Genomic DNA, 22,578 nt, shown 5'->3' on the forward strand with positions numbered 1-22,578 from the left:
AAGAGCTCACCACTTTCCAAGGGAGTCCATTCCACAGTTGAGCTCTTACCATCAGAAAGTATTATTCTGTTTTTATATGTGCTGGAAGTCACCCAGAGAGGCTGCCAGATGGGTTGGTAATAATAATAATAATAATAATAATAATAATAATAATAATAATAATAATAATAATAATAATTTATTTGTATCCCGCCCTCCCTGGCCGAGGCTGGGCTCAGAGCGGCTAACATCATAAAAACAACACAATAAGCATAAAAACAGACATCAATTAATTAAAATACATCTTAAAATTAATTCAGACAAGTTAAAATCCGGGCAGGTGGCAATTATCAGTGTTGAATTGAGAGTGGTTAATAATTGCCAAGACCAACAGTTTCCACTGATTATACAAGGACCTGTGAGCGGGTTGGGGGCCTCCTTCGGGCTTGTTTTATACAAAGGAAAGTGAGTCAAACTGTATCCTGCGCAAAGGCCTAGCAGAACAGCTCCATCTTGCAGGCCCTGCGGAAAGATGTCAAATCCCACTGGGCCCTGGTCTCTGGGAGAGCATGCCACCAGGCCGGGGCCACGGCCAAAAAGGCCCTGGCTCTGGTCGAGGCCAGTCTAATTTCTAATAATAATAATAATAATAATAATAATAATAATAGGTCTTCCTGATGTTTAGTCAAAATCATTTTGTTAGTTTTGCCTCAGTTCTCATTCACCCTGATTTGTTTGCAGAAGGTGCGTTGGGAGGTTAGACAATGTCCACTGTTTACTGAGCATTGCTATTCCACACTTGTCTATTTCCCCAGAAGTTGTTCTTGTTGTTACGAAAGGGAGTTTATTGCACAAGGACATTAAATCGGCTTCAATTGCATGGGATGTGACTGAATCCCACCTACAAAATAACCACAGCCTGAAAATGACTTGAAATTGTCTTGGATCTGCTAAAAGATGCATTTATTTGGGTGGTTTTAATGAATATTTTTTAACAGTTATTTACACTTTAGAATTTTGCATTCTTCTCATTTTTTTAACAGGAGTTAAATTTTGCTGCTATCTAGGTTTCAAAAGTAATTGAACTGTCTGATAAAAAACAATTAGAGCAAGTCAAAGGCTACAGATATGAGACCTGCTATTTCTTTGCTACAGTTACCTTTCTGGTTTATTCCTCAGTTCATGATTTGTAGCATACAATGTAACTTGGGGTGGTGGGGGTATTATTAAGCCTGGTTTAGAGGGGGAAATGTAGCCATTAGAGCTATGTTTTTGTATGCTTCTTGGTACAATTGTAGGAACTGAGACATTTGTTTTCTCTGCTCCTGTTTTCCAAATCTTCCTTCCTATTTTGTGTGGACTTGGTGACATTTCGGCTCTTCCCATCTTCTTTTCCTCTGCCCTTTTCCCTCCTCCTCTCAACGGCTGAGATTTATTACTGGCTTCATATTACTTTTAGTATCTCAGTAACACAGGAGAAGTTTCTTAGGTTAGAAAACTCAATTGCAGCCTTACCCTCTCTTAGTTCATTGTGAAAAGTGCTTTGAGATACGGCGCTGCAAATTAGGACTTTGGAAAGGACAAGAGTCAACTTAGTCAAATCCTTTGCTCAAAGGCAGGAGGAGACCCTGGCCACAACTCCAAATATCAAACAGAGTGGTCACTTTGGAACATGATTTGTTGCTAGAAAAATCTCTAGACTCAGCAGGAAAAAATACAAGTCATGAGCCATATATATATATATATATATATATATATTTGCTTTCGTAGATTTTCACGGGTACAGGAATGTAGGTTTTGGTGTCTTCGGGTGTCTTCCCGTGTAAGAGTTGGGGTGTCTAGGCGACGTTTCGACGAGGTCTCACTCGTCATCTTCAGGCTGGTGCTTTCGGCTTCTTGTTACTAGAACAGAGCTGTTCTAGTAACAAGAAGCCGAAAGCACCAGCCTGAAGATGACGAGTGAGACCTCGTCGAAACGTCGCCTAGACACCCCAACTCTTACACGGGAAGACACCCGAAGACACCAAAACATATATATATATATATATATATATATATATATATATATATATATATATAAAAGGTAAAGGGACCCCTGACCATTAGGTCCAGTCGTAGCCGACTCTGGGGTTGTGGCACTCATCTCACTTTATTGGCCGAGGGAGCCAGCGTACAGCTTCCGGGTCATGTGGCCAGCATGACTAAGCCACTTCTGGCGAACCAGAGCAGCGCACAGAAATGCCGTTTACCTTCCCGCCAGAGCGGTACCTATTTATCTACTTTCACTTTGACGTGCTTTCGAACTGCTAGGTTGGCAGGAGCAGGGACCGAGCAACGGGATTCGAACCGCCGACCTTCTGATCGGCAAGATATGAGTGTGTAATACTTTTGTACCTCTAGTATAATGATCAGTGAAAAACAGTGTGGTCAAAACTCTTCTCTTAAGTAGTAGTAATAGCTCCACTGGGTGACCTTGAGCTTGTCACTTTCTCTCACCCTAACTGACCTCACAAGGTGGCTGCAATGATAAAACTGAAGGGCGGATATCTGTGTACGTTGCCTTGAAAGGCAAGATGCGCGTATAATTAACTGAATAGCAACAATTGTGCGATCTATAAGCAGGGATAGTGATCTCTACAGTTATTTCTCTAGGGGCTGGGATCTAAGTGAATAAGGATACTATAGATGTTTTAAGAGTTTAGGATTTTAAGTGCATTGGCTCTGCTAGTTTGAGAAAAGAGAGACACAGCAGTTACTGGTAAGCAGCACAACTTATTTATTCATTAGCTTTCTTGGCTGCCCTTTACCATAATGTCTCAGGGTGGGGTACATATTTTTTTAATACAATTATGAAACAAACAAAACAGTTACAACCATAAAACAAGAAAAGTGCAAAAAGTCCGTGTGTGTGTAAACAGTTAAAATAGTTCCAATATATGTGCAGGCTAGGATAAATATTGCCACCTAAAAGCCTTGTTGAAAGGTGAAGCTCCAAAAAGACAACATGGATAGTACCTGTCTAATGTAACAGAAGGAAGTTCCAAAAAATACCGTATTTTTTGCCCTATAGGACGTACTTTTTCCCCTCCAAAAATGTGTGTGCGTCCTATGGGGTGAATGCAGGTGTTCACTGAAGCCTGGAGAGCGAGAGGGGTCGGTGCGCACGGACCCCTCTCGCTCTCCAGGCTTCAGGAAGCTATCCGCAAGCCTTGGGAGCTCTGCGGGCCCCGGGCTTCATGCAGATATCGGGGAGCCCCACAAGCTCGGGGGACAGCGGGGAGGCGGAGCGCCGCCATCCCACTATTCCCCGACCTGGTTTGCAGAGTTGCCTGCATCCCGAAGAGAGATGCCTGCATCCTGAAGTGGCTGGGGGGGGGGATAATTTTTTTCCCCTTGATTTCCCCCCCAAAAAACTAGGTGCGCCCTATGGGCCGGTGCACCCTATGGGGCAAAAAATACTGTAGGTGTCACCACACTGAAGGCCAGATTCCCACATTGCATGCATCTCCTGGTAATATGTTATCCGCAGGAGGCAATTTTGATGATTGGTTGGATATATAAGGGGGGAAATGATCTTTTAGGTTTCCTGGTCCCACACTGTAATACATGCATTGCATTGTAATCTGAAACTGTTTAGCATTGCATTTTAGGTATTCCCTCTTGAAAAAAAATAAGTAAGTAACAGGTTTCATGGTACCTCTAATGGCAGTGGTTTTCTCTCTCCCAGACCCTGCCTAGAGGTTTGCCAAATTATAAAAAAGAGTGATCTTTTCAGCCTGATCCTATGCCCATGCCCATCCATTCACAAATATATAAATACAACACAAGGCTTATAGGCAGGTTATTGATGCTGTTTCAACAAGAGAGCCATTACTAGTCTTCATTAAATTAGTTTTACCTTCAGTTTCCAAAACACACCTGTAAAAGCCAGCACTCCCCAGATAAGCTGTGAAATGTCCAGATTTGGGAAAGGGTGAGAACAAGTGCTTTTCTGTCCTATATACTTGGTCTGTATAAGTTTTTTTTTCTAAGAGCCTTTTCAGCCGTTACCTCATATCTTTGAAGCTCCCTCCCTCAAGGGGTTTGTTTGGCTCCCTCCCTATCTTCTTTTAGATAAGCATTAAATACTTTTTTTCCTCTCTTTGAGAGAAAGAGGGCGGGGCGGGTTTTAAACTGATACTGCTTTTAAAATGCTTTTAAATTACAGTACATTTGACTTAGTTTTCTGGTCTGAGTTATTTCATGCTGCTGTTTTGACATTTTATATACTCGTTTTATATTTTCTATCTTTTTCCATTTGATTGTAACCCACCTTGGACCAGGGTGTGTGGGGTGTGGATTTTGTTCTGCAACGTGGCACAGAAATTCTTAAATAATTTTTACAGCATTGAGTAAATTGTCAGCTTTTTACAAGTATCGAACTCCAGAAATGAAAAAAAAAGTCGATGAAAACAGCAAATAAACCCAACTTGCCCTATTTCAGATGAAGCATGTTCACTTTACCTCTTTTTAATAGTGGTTTTTAATAGCATTTTCCTTTTCTTTTTCTTTTTTGTTTGTTTGTTTGTTTGTTTTGACAAAGTAATAATCATAAATAAATAAGAATAAACATGTGCACCCCACCACTGAAACCATTCCATTGTAACTATCCAACCTCCCAAAATTTCAACACCTCTTGTGATGGCTTGACACCTTTCTGTTTTAACAGTACAGTGGTGCCTCGCAAGACGAAATTAATCCGTTCCGCGAGCCTCTTCGTCTAGCGGTTTTTTCGTCTTGCGAAGCAACCCTATTAGCGGCTTAGCGGATTAGCGCTATTAGCGGTTTAGCTTCTATTAAAGGTTTAGCGGCTATTAAAGGCTTAGTGGCTATTAAAGGCTTAGCGGATTAGCGGCTAAAAGGCTATTAGTGGCTTAGCGGCTTAGAAAAAAGGGGGGAGTGAAAAAAAATCGGAACACTTGCAAGATGTTTTCGTCTTGCAAAGCAAGCCCATAGGGAAAATCGTCTTCTGAAGCAGCTCAAAAACGGAAAACCCTTTCGTCTAGCGGGTTTTCCGTCTTGCGAGGCATTCGTCTTGCGGGGCACCACTGTACAAATTCTACAAACATCCTCCACATCTCAAAATCATTTCTCAAGCATATTCCCCATCTTTCCTTAATGGCACATGTTATTTTTTTGTTAATAGCTATATCCCACACTTCTTTATACCATTCTTCCATTTTATATTCTACTTGGCCCTTCCACTTCCCAGCTATAATAATTCGTGCAGTTGTCAATAAATTTGTGAGCAAGTCCTCCATAACACCTGTGAACCTTACCTCTTTCTTTCTTTCTTTCTTTCTTTCTTTCTTTCTTTCTTTCTTTCTTTCTTTCTTTGCAATCATCTGGCTTGTGTTTTGGGTTATTTGAACCATCCGTTTTACAAACCGAGCAGAGAACTAAATAAAAAGACAGTGGAATGTTGTGAGTTGTGTTAAGGGAAGGGAGCCAAGTTATCCGGATGAAAGCATTGATTTTGCTGAGACTTATTCTGTGCTAATTCTTTCTACAGTGGCTAAGAAATCCCGGCCCCCAGCACGAGAAACGAACTTTGTTTGGGGACATGGTGTGCTTCTTGTTTATTACTCCGTTGGCTACCATCTCTGGCTGGCTGTGTCTTCGGGGAGCAGTGGACCACCTGCACTTTAGTAGTAGGCTAGAAGCTGTTGGCCTCATTGCACTCACTGTCGCACTCTTCACAATTTACCTCTTTTGGACACTAGTAAGTACTCTTTCTTTGTTGTTTTGTTGTTAACTTTCATTTAGATTGGAGAGCCATGGTTTTTTTCATGTCACCATGATGTAGCAGTGTTCAAAGATCACCCCGCACAACTCTTGGCTTATCAAAAGAGGAACCAGCTTTGTAACTTTGATTTTGACTGCGGAGATGTAGAGTTATTATAAATTTATTTATTTGATTTCTCAACTTAAAAATTTACAGAAATATATCAAAAATAAATCATAAAAACAAGATTCCAAGGAATATCCTAGACTACCATCCTCCCCAATGCGGGTCCTATTATTAATCCGTTCCTCCCACATATTTTATGATAATCCAAACCTTTTACTTCTTCCATTATGCCTAGAATCAACCTTAAACTATGATTGCTATTCCAATCCTACTAACGATTTTAACTGTTTAGAGTGGTCTTATAAGTTATAAATTTCCCCCATTCCTTGTTAAAATTTTGGTCCTCCTGATTTCTGACTCTTCCGGTCATTTTAGCCATTTCAGCATAGTCCATTAACTTCATCTGCCATTCTTCTCTGGTAAGGGCTTTATCTTCTTTCCATCTCTGGGCCAGTAACATCCATGCAGCCGTGGTCGCATACATCAATAGTCTTTTCTGCTCCTTTGGGATTTTGGCACCTGAGAGATGTAAAGTTAGCCTCTAAACATAGGAACTTTGGACAGACTCTAATTAGAGAAGGGAGAAGTTGAATGGACTTGGAAAAATGGGCTGAAGAGGCAGGGCACTTCAGCTTCCGATGCGAACACAGGAAGGAGAGGTGGATGCTTCCCTCCTACAAAACAATACCTTTCCATATCAGCTAAATGCAAAATAAAATCTGGAGTATAGGGATCCCACCCAGCATACATTCCTTTCCTCAGTTACTGGGTGTTGGAAGAAAAAACGCTTGAGACAAGTGTGCTTTCTTATTCTAATGCAAATTCTGCAAGACAGCTGAACTTGCCTCAGGACAAGAAGCTCACAAGACCTTTCTCAGTCTCCCTAAATAGGTCTTCTGTTGACACTGGGCAAGAGCAACCTGGAATGCACTGAACGAACTGCAGTGGGAAAGAACTGAACCATTCTCATTCCTTTGATATGGAGTGCCAAAAAGTCAACGTTTTCCAAGGCTCAATGATGTTCAGAAATAACAAGTCTGAAGCTGTTAGCTGAACACTGTAGGTTAGACAACGATAATGTTGTTACAGTGTTGAAAGGGTGGTTTTGTGGGGGGGGGGTTACTGCACTAATTTGAGTTCTAGCACTTTTAAAAATACAATCTGGTTTCCTCGTCTAGACATCTGTGACTTGGTGTCACTGACTGAACTTGCTCCTCTAATCTGTGGGAAAGGTTGGCAGCTCGATCACAAGTTCGTTGGAGACAGAATACATGAATACGTCAAGTTGGCCTTATCTGTTTCCAGGGGACTGCCAGTCTGATGCACAGGCATGGAGGAATTGCACTGAATTCTCTTGCCTGGAAGATGTCTTATTGTGGTACACGGATTTGGGGAAAGGAGCAGCTCATAAAGCAAGGATGGGGATGGAAAAACCTCTGGTCCTCCGGGTGTTACTGGACTCCAGCTCCCCCTCATCCCTAACCATTAGGCATGTTGGTTGCAGCAGATGAGAGTCTGAGGTCAGCACCCCACAGGCATTTTGACATGGAAGTAGAAGTGCTTTCGAAGGTGCACTTGCAATACTTGCACTTTTGTGTGTGTGTTACTATGAGATAGCAAGTTTAAACTGTGTGTACATCACATCTGAAATTGTGTGTACATCCCTGAAATTGCTTCTCCTTACCTGAAATTTTGCAGTACCTGATCTGCTCCTCCATGCACCCTGCCTGTTGTAATAATCAAAGTTGTAGTAATGGAAACAAGTGAGTTCCATCTATGTTCAGGTTTTCAGCAATGTGCAATAACTAACCTGTTGACACACTAAATCGAGGGTGGGATCCTTTTTTGGGTGCATTCCCTCATGCAGGGACTGGATCTCTTTGGTGGGCAGAGTGAGAGGCAGGTGGACCAACAGTCGCGACTCTTATCTAAGCACAAAAGCCTACATTTTGAGCCACGCCAATGTCAGAACTTTCTGTACAGATGCATATCTCCCCGGCCTCTGTTCAGGGAAGCAAGTGGGCATCATCATAGTTCAAGGACACATTCCAGCCAGGCAGAATCTGTCAAGGAGGCTGTGGCGTGAAGAGTCCCAAAGAATGAACAGAGGGCCCCATTCGGGCCCTAGGCCTGAGATTTCCCATCCCTGCATTAAATAGATATTTTGAGTTTTGTGAACGAAAAATATTGTGGCATCTTAAAGTAGCCTTGGGAATTCCATGCAGTAAGAGTGGGTTAGTGGACGGAGATACAGATATCTCCAAAACCAAAGTGCTGCACCAACAAGTACAAAACAACCCCTCTGCAGCACCACAAATCCAACTCAATGGTGTAACATTGGAAAATGTCGATCACGTCTCCTACCTGGGCAGTTATCTTTCCACAAGAGCCGACATTGATGCCAAAAATCCAGCATCGCCTGAGCTCTATGAGTGGGGCTTTCTCCCAATTGAAGTACAGAGTGTTTGAGAACCGGGACATTCGCAGGGAAACCAAAATGCTTGTTTACAAAGCTGTTATACTACCAACCTTACTGTATGCTTGTGAAACATGGACCGCTTATAAACGCCATCTCCAACTCCTCGAAAGATTCCATCAACCGTGTCTCCGAAAAATTTTACACTTCACTTGGGAAGACAGGCATACTAATGCCAGTGTACTGGAAGAAGCAAAGATCACCAGTGTTGAAGCAATGATTCTTCAACATCAACTTCGTTGGACTGGTCATGCTGTGCGGATGCCTGATTATCGTCTTCCAAAGCAACTACTCTATTCTGAACTTAAAAATGGAAAGCATAATGCTGGTGGTCAACAAAAGAGGTTTAAAGACTGTCTCAAGGCAAATCTAAAAAAAATGTAGTATAAACACCAACAACTGGGAAGCACTTGCCTGCGAGGGCTCCAGTTGGAGAACAGCCTTTACCAAAGATGTCATGAGCTTTGAAGACACTTGAACTCAGGACGCAAGGGAGAAACATGCTAAGAGGAAGGCATGCTTCGCAAATCCACACCATGATCAACACTGTGGAAGGACGTGTGGTTCCAGCATTGGCCTCCACAGTCACTTACGGACTCATTGTTAAAACTGTGTTTATGGAAGACAATCTTACTCAGCTACAAGTGATCGCCAAAGAAGAAGAATCTCCATACCTCCCCCAGAAGCCCACCTGGTTTCTGTGCTAGCCATCAAGGGAGTAAAGTTCTTCCATCACCAGCATGGAAATGGCAAACAGGATGTAGAGTGATGTGTCTCTCATCTGTCATCCTACCCAGTGCAAGTTGAGTAGTCAGTATTTTTACACCGGCTGTGAAGGATGAGAATGTAGGTGACAAGTCTCTTAGTTGGCTAGCATTTGGGGGGGATAGGCTAGTGATTTTTATGGGCATATCTACAAGTCTAGCAGATTTAGTGTGCCATAAGCTTTCAAAGATGCATGGAGTGTTATCCTCAGTTGTCAGAGAGAGAGAAATTACAGAGAGAGAGAGACCTACAAAGAAAATTGTAAGCAGCAGGACCAAAAGGTCATGCAGTGAGAGATACAGTCTGACATTCTGTGACTGTGCCTCTTGCGTTTCGTGATCTTTTGGACCCACCGTTCACATTCCCCCCCCCCTGCAAAATGAGAATGACACTTCATATATCTGCTTAAGTGAGCTTTAGTCTACAAAAGCTTATGTGACAATAAATCTGTTTTGCCTTTAAGGTGCCAGAAGACTCTGGCAGCTTTTACATTGGGCTCTTACTGGAGAACAGCCACAGTGAGTTCCACTCACCTTTTACAGAGCATCCATTCAATGTCATTAACACAACACCACTTCTTGTCTCTACTCCCCCCCAAAAAAATATCTCAGAAAATCCAACTTTTAAAACATCACCATCTTTGCGTCTTTGAATGCTGCCTTTCCATAGTAAACCATCTTCAAGGTGGCTCCTCGCATCAAAACATGTTGTGTAATTCACTAACAGAAGATGTAATAAATGTAGTCTTGTAAACAATAAACTAATGAAAGTATCTCACATTGAAAAATTAGACAATCAGCTGATAGAGGTGAAGTTACAGGGAATCGGGCAGAGGGCCTTCTTGGTAGTGGCACCCACCCCTCAGATGTCAAGGAGATAAGTAACTAGACAACCTGAAGCCAGCCCTGTATAGGGAAGTTTTTTAATGTTTTATTAGGTTTTTGTATATGTTGGAAGCTGCACATAGTGGCTGGAGCAGCCCAGTCAGATGAGGAGGGATTTACTTTTATTATTATTATTATTATTATGGACGCGGATGGCGCTGTGGTCTAAACCACCGAGCCTCTTGGGCTTGCTGATTGTAAGGTCGGCGGTTTGAATCCCCGCAACGGGGTGAGCTCCTCTTGCTCTGTCCCAGCTCCTGCCAACCTAGCAGTTCGAAAGCAGGCCACTGCAAGTAGATAAATAGGTACCACTGCGGTGGGAAGGTAAACGATATTTCTGTGTGCTCTGGTTTCTCTCACGGTGTCCCGTGGTGCCAGAAGTGGTTCAGTCATTCTGGCCACATGACCCGGAAAGCTGTCTGCAGACAGATGCCGGCTCACTCGGCCTGAAAGTGAGATGAGCGCCGCAACCCCATAGTCACTTTTGACTGAACTTAACCGTCCAAGGGTCCTTTACCTTACATCACCACCACCACCACCACCACCACCATCATCATCATCCTTATTATTATTATTATTATTATTATTATTATTATTATTATTATTATTGGGTTGTGCTGTAAGACTCTTACCAGGTGTAATTCTGACCTTATTTTCTTTTGCCTCCATCTGCCTCCCCAATTTCATAGTCTGCAATTTCACACTAACATTTTTCTATTGCCGCCACCCCACTGTTTGTTATCTGTTCCAGCCTTTGAAAGTCACCGGCTTTCTGATTACAGTGCAAGCAGTCTCCTCCAGTCAGTAAGCCAAATGATTTGAAACCTGATTTGCTTCGGTCCCCTCCAAATATGTAACTTTCTAAAGAAATGCCATGTGCGTAGCTCTTTGACTGCCCCCAGTTAGGAAACCACTGGAGTGAACAAATTATATATATATATATATATATATATATATATATATATATATATATGGTGCATATTTAGTTTCACTTGCTCTGTACTTTTCCTGCTCTGCTTTTCAAGTCCTTTCCTATCTGATTTTCAAAAACTGCATCTTTGGCATTTACCTTAAGACCAAGTAAATGAAATAAATGTTCCAAAGTAGCCAAAAGAAATTGGTGCCTGTCAGCTGCGCAAACTCTGCGTAAGTTAAACCGTTTAATTTTAGACAGGCTGTTATTTCTTTGTGTTGTCTAGCGTTCATAATGCTCAACATAAATCAATGGGTGGCTGGTGCCCTGTTCCCTCTGCCAGTTTGTGACGCTGCAGAAATCTTTATAGCCTTCAGTTTGACCTGGTCCACCCTCCCTTAAGGAAATCTCAACACCTAAACACGACAGCAGCTTGCGACACAACAGCCTTATCTCTGTAACCAGCAAAGGTTTTCAGGGAAGGAAGCTGTGATATTAGTTATTGTCACTTCAGTACCCATATAGCTGTGAGACAATGGCAGCTTTCCTGGAAACAACTATTTTCACTTTCTGCCAAGCTGAGGGAGGAATAGGACCTCTAAATACAAAGGGAAAGGGTTATAAACGAAATATTATGCAGCTAAATTGACACCATCTGCACACAAGCAGGTGGTATTTTCTGGCTTGGAGGAATCCTAAAGTTTGCAGAAATTAACCTCTCCCTTAAAAGGGGGGGGGTCATTCTGAGTGCTGAAAACAGCTCATTGAGAACTGAATGTGCTCAATAACCATGGAGTGCTTTTATTTTTAGGGGGGGGCACATAGAAAATGGAGGGAGAAGTGGAATGGATAGTCCTGGAGGAGGGTGTGGTCTGACTGCCTGGAACAATGAACAAGAACACTCTTCGCTGCAACATTTTAATGCAGATCGTACTTGCGATGCCCTAAAATAGCAGGCTCTTAAGAGGGATGGAAAATTCTGCAATCACCATTTCTGTAATTGCCTTATATCAAGTGGTGCTAAGAGCTGCCGTTCACCTCGGGGACTCTGAATGGGGTGGATTAAGGATCCCAGACAAAATATGAAAGGTTTCTGTGGAGACGCAGAATCTCTTAAAATAAAACAGTGCCGTCTGCCAGGGCTGGCCTGCCTGAGATGATGGGCATGATGGTGCCACTTATCTCGCCATTTCCATGTACAGGATCCTATCAGGCTGGCAACTGAATCTTGCTTCATCACAGCTGCTGTGACAGCACCCCACAACCTCCTCGCTTGAGGGCAGTAGGCTAGCTTAGGGGGCCTAGTTTGGGCCCCATGGCATAGAAGGCTCCGTCCCCCAATATCTGCACCTGATTCACTTTGCCTAATACCCACAAGGGATGGATTCCGCCCAGCTTAGGGGTGGCCCAGTGCACATAATTGACGTCATGTGGCAGGAGGAGGTCTGATGGGGCCGGCCACTGGTGGGGCCCGGTGGGGCCTGTCATAGCCGGTGGGGGGGGGCTGGCGAGGCCTGTCATAGGCCAAGGAGGGGGCCCATCTCTCTGCTTAAAATTTGGAGGGTCCTCAGGAAGAAGAAGTTCCCACCAGAGAGGGATGGCAGACCAAACTGATGGACTACGCGGAGATGGCGAAAATGACTGGGAAAATCAGAAACCAGGAAGAACAGAATTTCAATAAAGAATGGGGGGAATTTATAACTTACCTTGGAGACCACTGTACACTCTTTAGCAGGATTTGAATAACACTTGTACTGTAACTAGGGATATATAGAATATTTAAAAATTGGAGTGACTTAAAATATGCAGCGGAAAAGGACTATTGACGGAACCCATGGAGGGGTGGGCGGGGAATCCAGAAATTTGGTTGAATCGTTGTTTATTTTTTCATAATTCATGATTTTGAATGTAAATTTTAATTTGTAAAACTAAATTACACACACACACACACACACACAGTGGTACCTCGGGTTACATACGCTTCAGGTTACATACGCTTCAGGTTACAGACTCCACTAACCCAGAAATAGTGCTTCAGGTTAAGAACTTTGCTTCAGGATGAGAACAGAAATTGTGCTCCGGCGGCGTGGCAGCAGCAGGAGGCCCCATTAGTTAAAGTGGTGCTTCAGGTTAAGAACAGTTTCAGGTTAAGTACGGACCTTCGGAACGAATTAAGTACTTAACCCGAGGTACCATTGTATACACACACACAAAAAAAAAAAAATTGGGGGATCCTCGGCCCTCCGGACCCCATAGATCGTGCCCCCGCTAATAGCAGAACCAACCCTACAGCCAAGCTCCTGCAGCCAATCGGAAGCCACAGAAGCCCTATCAGACGTTCAGGTTCCAAAAATAGTTCACAAACCGGAGCACTCACTTCCTCATTTTTGATGTTCAGGAGCCAAAATGTTTGGGAACTAAGCTGTTTGAACTACACACACACAACACAACACAACACAACACAACACAACACAACACAACACAACACAACACATATAGACACTGAAAAAACAGGCAAGTAACAAAGGAGGGAAAGTAATACCTCTTTTTAATGCAGATCTTTTTCATATTTCTCTAGTATATTATATTCCTTTAATAAGCATTTACATGGTGGTCAGCCTTTCATAACGGATTCTCTTCTCTCCAGAAAATAGCTGTTCAAAGAAAAGGGCTGTGGAACTATTACTCTGTGCACATTAAGAGCATACAGAGCATATTAACACTTTTATCACTGATGGTTTCTATTTTCCAGTAATGTTCCTCTGCTTCTTTGCTGCACTTCATGGACTGTAAATGTCATCTTAAGTTGACATTTTAACTATAGGGTGCAGTCCGCTCTTTCTCTGGGCCCTGAAAGCTTCCTATTTTTTATTATGTCTCCCAAATTGCTGCTAGTGACTTGGAGTGATGTAGGAGGAGTTCTTTCCTGAAACACAGTATTTAACTTGCACCCTGAATATGCTTAATCGCTGCTCAGGTGAATATGCATTTTAACTGCGAATGCTAACAACTATTTATCAGTGCAACTCCTCAGGATAATTTGCATCTTAAAATAACTCATGAGATTATTATTTTTAAAGTATTTTTCAGCCAGGAACAAAATATCTATAAGCTGCACATATTTTTTGCATTGTTTCCCATTTTTATATATCGTGGTCACAAGCCTGATATGAATACTAGATAGATGAGTGCACTTCTAATAAATTATCAATTGCATGGTAACCTATAGCTTGTCTTTGCTGCCAAGTGGGAGATCTGATTCCATTCCTATTCTATTAAGTCCAACAGGAGGGGGCTTTATTAATGAGGCAATGTGCTCTCCAGCTCAGGCGAGGAAGAGATTTCAGATTTTCGTTGTGTATCAGCAGGGGCTCAATTTAATAGGGAACATACATAACTGTTGGAACACAAAGCTGGCAATATAATAAGAGGACGCAGTGTGTATACAGAGGACTCGTACACTGTAGTGCTAAACATATATAATGGGAACAAGTTCCATAGGAAACTATGAGACACGTGGCCCGAGCATGTGGGCTATGCGCTGGAGGAAGCTGCAAACTCACACACTTCCCCCACTGCATGGCTGCATAGCTCAGTGGTAGAGCATCTTCCCTGCATGCAGAAAAGGCCCAGATTCAATGCTTAACATTTCCTGGTAGGGCTGGGCAGTGGCGTAGCATGGATTACCAGTGCCCGTGGCTGCACAGAAGCAGGGTGGGAAGGAAATGCATGGAGTACACATGCACATGCAACGGCCTAAGGTGTCCACACCACCCAGGAGATCACAGGTGTGGGGTTAAGAAAAGAAGAGTCGTGTTGTCTGGAGAGGTCATTCCTGGTTCTCATTGAGAAGTTGTTTTCGGTGGAGCCCAGAGACGGAAGCATGTAGCTGTATTGAGGCGGCGCCAGGGGTTGAAATTTTGTGCCCGGGGCAACCGCCCCTGTGGCCCCCTTCTCCACGCCACACCACTGGAGCTGGGACTTTCCCTTGGCTGAAATCCTGGAGAACCATTACTAGTGCACAGACCATTATGAGCTAGATGGACCTGTTGCCCGACTCCGTGCATGACAACTTCCTGCGTTCCACTGCACATGGAAGTTTTAGTGCATAGTAGGGCAACCGGCATGATTCATCCATGAAAAGTGGGGCGCAGATGTTGTTAGGCCCAAGCGTAAAGGCTGTGGTTCACATTAAGGTTCTGTACATAATGGAAGATGGTACAAGCCTGAGCCTTACTCTCGCCTGACTCTCTGTCCAGTCTAGAGGCCGCCCTACAGGGAAACCAGCCCTCGCATTCAAGTACAGTCATACCTTGGTTGCCGAATGGAATCCGTTCCGGGAGTTGGTTCGACTTCCTAAAACATTTGACAACCGAGGTGCAGCTTCCGATTGGCTGCAGGAGCTTCCTGCACTCAATCAGAAGCCGCATTGGACGTTCAGCTTCCAAAGATTGTTTGCAAACTGGAACACTCACTTCCGGGTTTGTGGCGTTCGGGAGCCAAAACATTCAAGTCACAAGGCGTTCAAGATCCAAAGTACAACTGTATGTGTCTTGTTCTGTAAGGCACTATTGAGCAGAGTATGGAATGACTTGTCCTGCCTTGATCTGTTATAGGGGTCCTCACTATTGAGATGGGAGGCAATTCTGATCTGCTTGCCAGCTGAACCCCTAATGGGTCCACATAGTTGCCCCAAAGTCATAGAATCATAGTTGAAAGGGATCCCGTGGATCATCTAGTCCAAGGGTAGGCAAACTAAGGCCCGGGGGCCAGATCCGGCCCAATCGCCTTCTAAATCCAACCCACGGACGGTCCAGGAATCAGCGTGTTTTTTACATGAGTAGAATGTGTCCTTTTATTTAAAATGTCACCGCTGGAACTTGGAGGTAATCTTTCAACCCACTGGGTGAAAGCCAATGACTGTGGAATAGAAATGTGGGGTGATCATCTTCAGGAGCAGATATACCAGATCTCTAAGGATCTCCTTAACGTTAAAAATTTTTTAGCGATAACAAACGGGCTGCTCCTGACCCTAGTGGATAACTTCAAACAACATGTGAGCGCTTCAGACCAGAATACAAATCCCCTAGCCAGCCCGGATCCACCACTCCCCAGCAAACCCCGGAGGAAAAAAGCTGAGCCTAAGATGAAGAAAAGCAAAAACATGAAAAACCTAAGGCGGCTTAAGACAACTCACCGTACCTGTAAAAAATATTGGCAGAAGCTCTTTAATCTTCTTCCATCCCTTTCTACAAGTGGAAAAAACAAATCCAAGTCGAGTGCCATCAAAGAGACACGTAAAGTAGATACACCCATAAAAGAATCTAAATTAAGTTCTGAAGAATCAACACCGAGCTGGGACAAAGGAACTGATCCGTCTGCAGTCATATCGCCCCAGAGTCCTCTCATGGCCAGCACAGAATCAGCAGACAGAGGTGAGCAGGCGATCCAAACTATTGAGGGGAACCACTCCTCCCAAGTTCGACAGATGTTGTGTCCCAAAAGAGAATGGAGTTTAGTCTTAATTCCACAAAAGCTTGTCTTTGCTAATTACCCTAAACCGCCTAGATTTTATGCAGGGTTGGACCGTATAGACCACTTTTTGTTTATTATAAGTGGCATTTTACCGGGGGTAGTAAAAGCAACTGACATAGCCGCTATAGAGTATCTACATCAAGATGATTGCTCGGTACGAGCATTGATTACTTTTTTAGATCATAATCTGGCCAGTTTCATTTTTAGAGCTAAAAACCTATTCAAAAAAGAAAGAATAGTTCTGTTAAGAATATTTGAAAATAGAGCACCTGCAACCTCTCTGATAGGGCCCAAGAGCATAGGAGTGGAAGTTCACAAAAGGGAAAAAACCAACCACCAAAACCATCGAAATAGAAAGCATAAGCTCCAGCAGGATCATCCCCACCAAACAGCACCAAATGAAAAAAAGGAAGCCTCACATCCAACTGGCGTCGGGCCTCCCACGTGGGATAGTGAGGACTCCGTTTGGGAGGAAGAACTCTCGCTGATAAAGCGATTCTGGTCACTGCACTCTCCAGCTCAAACAGAGATCCTGAAAAGATTTGATTTACTTCGAAGCAGACTAGAAAAAAAGGATGATCAAGGTGAGACAATGAAGGACCCTTATGTGCAGCCCATATCTCCCAAATGTCTGGTGGATAAGAAGACAGTGGGAGGCACCTTTAAATGTGTAGACGTGGAATTACAATCAGAGCCCCCTGTGATGTACAATAAAGTAAGACCAAAGCAAGGTGTGAAACCTCAAAGCTCCTGGCACAGCTATCTTAAATTGTCTCCGAATGAATTAGCTTCCCCCCCAACTCCAAAATCTAGCCCCAAATCACCAAGAAAAGAGGATCACTACACTCTCTCCAAGCAGCCAGCCTCGAAAAGAACCAACGGGTGTGTTTTTTTAGACACCAAAGAATTGCTGGACATGGTGGTGACATAGATCCAGCTCCCCGAAGGGCCCGGGGCCTAAAAGTGCTGTCTTGGAATATCGCGGGCTGGCACGCCAAGAAAAATAATCAACAATTTTTGTGTTACCTTAAGCAATTTGACATCATCTTCTTGCAGGAGACATGGCAGAATGACCCTATATTTCTTAATGGGTATAACTGCCACTACCTGCCTGCCTCTCCATCTCAAAGGGGCGGCAGATCTAGTGGTGGCCTAGCTTGCTTCATTTCCACGGAGCTAGCGCACTCTCTAACAGCCCTACCCAGCTGCAATTCCTTAGCAACAGCCGCTCTACTTAGCTTCAAGAGAACTATTCTCTTGCTGGTCAATGTCTATATTCCCCCAGGCCAAAAAAACCAGTTGTTAAGGCTACATGGGCGGAGCTAGAGGCGTTCTTAGAGCCTCTCGAATCTACTTACCCGTCTGCCCTGACTATTGTGTGTGGAGACTTCAACGCTCGTATAGGAACAGATGACAACAGTCTATACACTCATTTCAACCAATTTATGGACCCTGAAGAACAGATGGATATTGGCGCGACACGTCTGTCCAAAGATGGTAGAAGTAATTTCCCAGGTCTCTGCTTAGTGCAGGCTGCTAGACGGAGGGAACTGCTGATATTAAACGGCAATATAGAGGGGGACCGCCCCGGGGAATATACCCATTTCTCCAAGGTTGGGGGAAGTGTTATAGATTATATCTTAATCTCAAGATTTGCTCACAGCTTTATAAGGAAGTTTCAAGTGGGCCATAATACTCTGAGTGATCACCTACCTCTAATTTTAGAGCTTGCAGGTGGGCCTTTTGACTATTCTATTGCCGAGCCACAATATATACCTTCTGTAAATTTGGATATACCTGCCCCCAAAAGACTCAAATGGTCCCCAATATTGAATGAAAACCTAACCCTCCTTCTTCAGTCAGTGGAGTTAAAGCTTATTCGCTCCGCTATTGTATCAGGAAATTCAGCAGCTGCGATTATGGAACGCTTTAAATTACTCTTGGAAAGATTGAAACCCCATTTAACAACAGCGATACATAGCTCTGCTACAAAGAGGGCAAAGGACGGAGCTAGCTGGTTTGACCTGGAGTGCAGGCAAACAAGGAGACAAATGAGAACAGCCTACCGGAGATACAGGAAATCAGGGACTGCCCTCCTACTTAATGCTTATATTTATCTGAGACGGTCGTACAAACAATTATTAAGGAGAAAGAAACTGGAAGCTGAAAGAGCCGCATGGCACAGGTTGGTTAAGGCATCGCACGAGAAAGATACTACTTGCTTTTGGCGAACCATATCTGGTCTACTGGACCAGGAGCGTACTAATTCCATCTGTACAGTGGAACCAATGGAGTGGTTGCGCCATTTTCAATCTTTGTTCTATGACCAGGAAGCCCAACATTACAAACTATGCATTCAACTGGAGGACCTACCTCATTGGCCAGCAGTAACTGCGAAGGAAGTTGAGAATTTAATCGCACAATTAAAGAACAACAAGGCCCCAGGGAATGATTACATCCCTGCCGAACTTCTGAAGTCCAACATTGGCTGGTGGGCCCCCCTGCTGGCGTCTTTATTTTCTTGGATCGACTCAACGGGTTTACTCCCAGATGGTTGGACTGAGGCAATAATTATCCCAATCTATAAAAAAGGACCCATGACAGATCCGGCGAGTTATAGACCAATCAGCCTTCTGCCTATACCCAGCAAACTATATGCCAAACATCTTTATACCAAGCTAACTAGCTGGCTGGAAACCGAAGCTATTCTAGCGGAAGAGCAAGCGGGTTTCAGGCAAGGCAGATCCACCATAGACCATTGCTTCACCCTAGCCTATTTAATTGACAAATATGCCAAAAAATCCCGTGGGGTGTTATATGCAGCCTTTATCGATCTAAAGGCTGCTTTCGATTCAATTCCACGTGTAAGACTCTGGGACAAATTGAGCACCTCTAGCATAGACAAAAGACTATTATTTCTGATCAGCTGTTTATACAAAGACACGGTGCTGCATGTAAGAACTTCGTTAAATGGCCATCTTATAGGACCAGTTCCTGTCAGTAAGGGGGTCAAGCAAGGTTGCATCCTGGCCCCAGTTCTATTCAACATCTACATCAATGATATGGTTAACTGTTTGTCATCTCCGGACTTCCACGCCCCCAAACTGGCTGACAAAGCAATATCAGTGCTTTTGTACGCTGACGATGCGATACTCCTATCTCGAACAAGAATAGGTTTAAATAGGCTCATAGGTGAATTCTCAGCATACTGTAGAAGAGAGCAACTTGCAATAAACTATCAGAAAACCAAAATTATGGTTTTTGCAAGGAAACACAGACAGTACAGCTGGAGGATGGATAACCAGACAATTGAACAAGTCAAAGCCTTCAAATATCTGGGTATCGTTTTCCAGTCGACCGGGTCCTGGGATGTCCATCAAAAATGTGCCAAAGAAAAAGCTGCTCAAAGCATCAAGATGCTGTCCTGCTTCTTCTATACGAAGGGGGGCAGATACATCCCAGCAGCCCTTGAAGTTTTTCAAGCAAAACCTCTGGCGCAGTTACTGTACGGGGCGCAAATCTGGACGGGGATCCATTGCTCCAGTCTCGAAACTGTCCAGTCCAAATTTCTAAGGCAGATACTCGGTGTCCCCTCCTGTGTTCCAAACGCAGCATTACGACTCGAGGCCTGCCTTCCATCTGTGGAAACTCGGACCTGGCAGAGAACATTTAATTATTGGCTTCGTCTTAATCTGAATCCTCCTGGTCTACTACCGCTGGTAATGCAAGACTCTCACAAAAGCAAGTGGTTTAAAACTGTGCAGCAAAAACTCCTTACATGCGGTCTGCACTCACAGTCCCTACTATCAATGGGCCTCATTAAAGCAAAGAGTCTAATAGGCCAGCGCCTGAAAGACATTGAACGACAAAACAACCTGACTATCTTAAAGAAACTGTGCCCATGGTATACCTATTTTCCCCCTTCTCATTTTGATTCTCCAGCTTCATATTTGTCTAAACTAACCATCCCAAAATACAGACGTGCCTTTACATTGGCTAGATGGGATGTGCTTCCCTCTGCTGTACTCGAAGGTCGTTACCAAAAGACTCCATTTGAAAAACGACTCTGCCCATGTGGAGATGGTAACACGGAAACAGTGTCCCACGTCCTTCTTACTTGCCCCCTTTATAAAGACCTAAGGAATGAGATTATTACTCCACTCATTCTCTCCAACCCCGGCCGTTCACCAGACATTACACTGTATTTTCTATTATCTGATACGGATAGTCAGATAACAGAGAAGGTCGCGAGGTACATCGAGAGAGCTGCGAAATTGAGGGCCACCATCTGAGTGACAGACCTGTTCACCCGACGGACCTCCTTTTGCCTGTTCTTTTCTTCCTTTTATCCCTATTCTCACTTTTAACTCTTGTACAGCTGTGGCCTGTTGGCTTTGCTAATAAAGTTTTGAATTGAATTACATGAGTAGAATGTGTCCTTTTATTTAAAATGCATCTCTGGGTTGTTTGTGGGGCCTGCCTGGTGTTTTCACATGAGTAGAATGTGTGCTTTTATTTAAAATGCATCTCGGGGTTATTTGTGGGGCATAGGAATTCGTTCCTTTCCCCCCCCCAAAAAAAAATATATAGTCTGGCCCCCCACAAGGTCTGCAGGACAGTGGACCGGCCCCCTGCTGAAAAAGTTTGCTGACCCCTGATATTTTAGTCTAGCCCCCTGCAATGCAGGTATATATGCCCATACAGGGCTCAAACCTATGACTTTGACGTTATCAGCACCACGATCTCACCGACTGATCTCACCGGCAAGGCTCGGTACAACTAACCTCCTGGGATGCTATATAGATGTTTTCAAGCCCTATCTCAATTTCTGTCCGGCTGCATGCCGAGTTTTGATATTTCAGTGTGCTTCATTAGGTCCTGTTGCTTAAAAGTATTGACACTAGATCATTGTTCTTAGATTCACTCACAATGGCCCAGCAGGTGACCCCAAACTACACAGTGATAGTTATAGGCGAATCTAATTGTTCCTTTGCTCGGACAAACACTCATAACATTCGACTGTAATATTCCCTGAGCACTTTGGTTTCAAATGTTGTATGGTGCTTATTTTTAGCCCATTAAAAACTCTTTGGCAGGAAAGACATGAGTGCAGCTCCGATAATCCACGCTGCCTAATCGCACACACGGCCAAATAATCACAGAAAGTAGCTAGCCAAACTTTAAGTTTGGTAGCGACCTCAGGCTGCTAGCTTCCAAAATGTGCTGGCTTTTCTGTTTCCAATAGTCCATTTGCTGCCTTGCAGTGCTTTTGGCTGCCACAACTGAGTACTGGCCAAAGAGAAGCATTCTGTGTGCCAGTTGGATCACAAGAGGATAGCTGAATCCATGGGTGCTTGATTAAACTTTGCCACCCAGTGGCACCCATTTAATTTTGGCTTTGAGATACCCACAGATAAGTTGAGGCCAAATGAATTGCTCAGGACATTCCTGAGTTTCGTAATGGCAATGCCTAGAGGAATGGTTACCATAGCAGACCCTCCAAGTGTCCCTATTTTCCAGGGATGTCCCTAATTTAGAGAAGCCATCCCGGTTTCCAGTTTGATCCTGGAATGTCCTGCTTTTTCTTAGGATGTCCCTATTTTCATCGGAGAAATGTTGGAGGGTATGGTAGAGAAAACCAATAGTTGTTAATAGCTGTATTTCAGGTGTGGTTATTTATGGTATTTGGGTACCATGCCATTAAAAGGTGTGTTTTTTTAAGTTACATTGTCCCTAACACAGACCTTCCAAGGGTCCCTTTTTTCCAGGGACAGACCCAGACTTTTAGAAGCCACCCTGGTTTCTGATTTGATCCTGGAATGTCCCACTTTTTCATTGGAGAAATGTTGGAGGGTGTGGAGTCATGCGACCCCTGAGCCTAGGAGATAAGTAACTAGACAGCCTGTAGAAGTAGTAGTAGTAATTTTTTGTTTATACCTTGCCCATCTGGCTGGACATCCCCAGCCACTCCCCAGCGGCTCCCAACAGAATATTAAAAATATGGTAAAACATCAAACATTAAAAACTTCCCTTAACAGAGTTGCCTGTTGGAAGCCACCCAGAGTGGCTGGGGCATCCCAATTAGATGGGCAGGGTTTAAATAATAAAATCACCATCACCATCATTGTTGTGGAAT

General features: G+C 43.7%; 1 protein-coding gene across 3 annotated transcripts in view; it reads left to right on the forward strand.

Moving 5' to 3' along the window:
* Positions 1–22,578, forward strand: part of MARCHF3 (membrane associated ring-CH-type finger 3) — a 153,976-nt gene that overhangs the window by 125,732 nt on the left and 5,666 nt on the right. For all 3 annotated transcript variants that reach the window (XM_081213880.1, XM_081213882.1, XM_081213881.1), the window contains exon 4: positions 5,531–5,740. In XM_081213880.1, coding sequence (XP_081070006.1) covers positions 5,531–5,740 — 210 coding nt within the window. The remainder of the gene's footprint in view (positions 1–5,530; positions 5,741–22,578) is intronic.

This window comes from Podarcis bocagei, assembly GCF_964188305.1.
Source record: "Podarcis bocagei genome assembly, chromosome: 11".
NCBI lineage: Eukaryota > Metazoa > Chordata > Lepidosauria > Squamata > Lacertidae > Podarcis > Podarcis bocagei.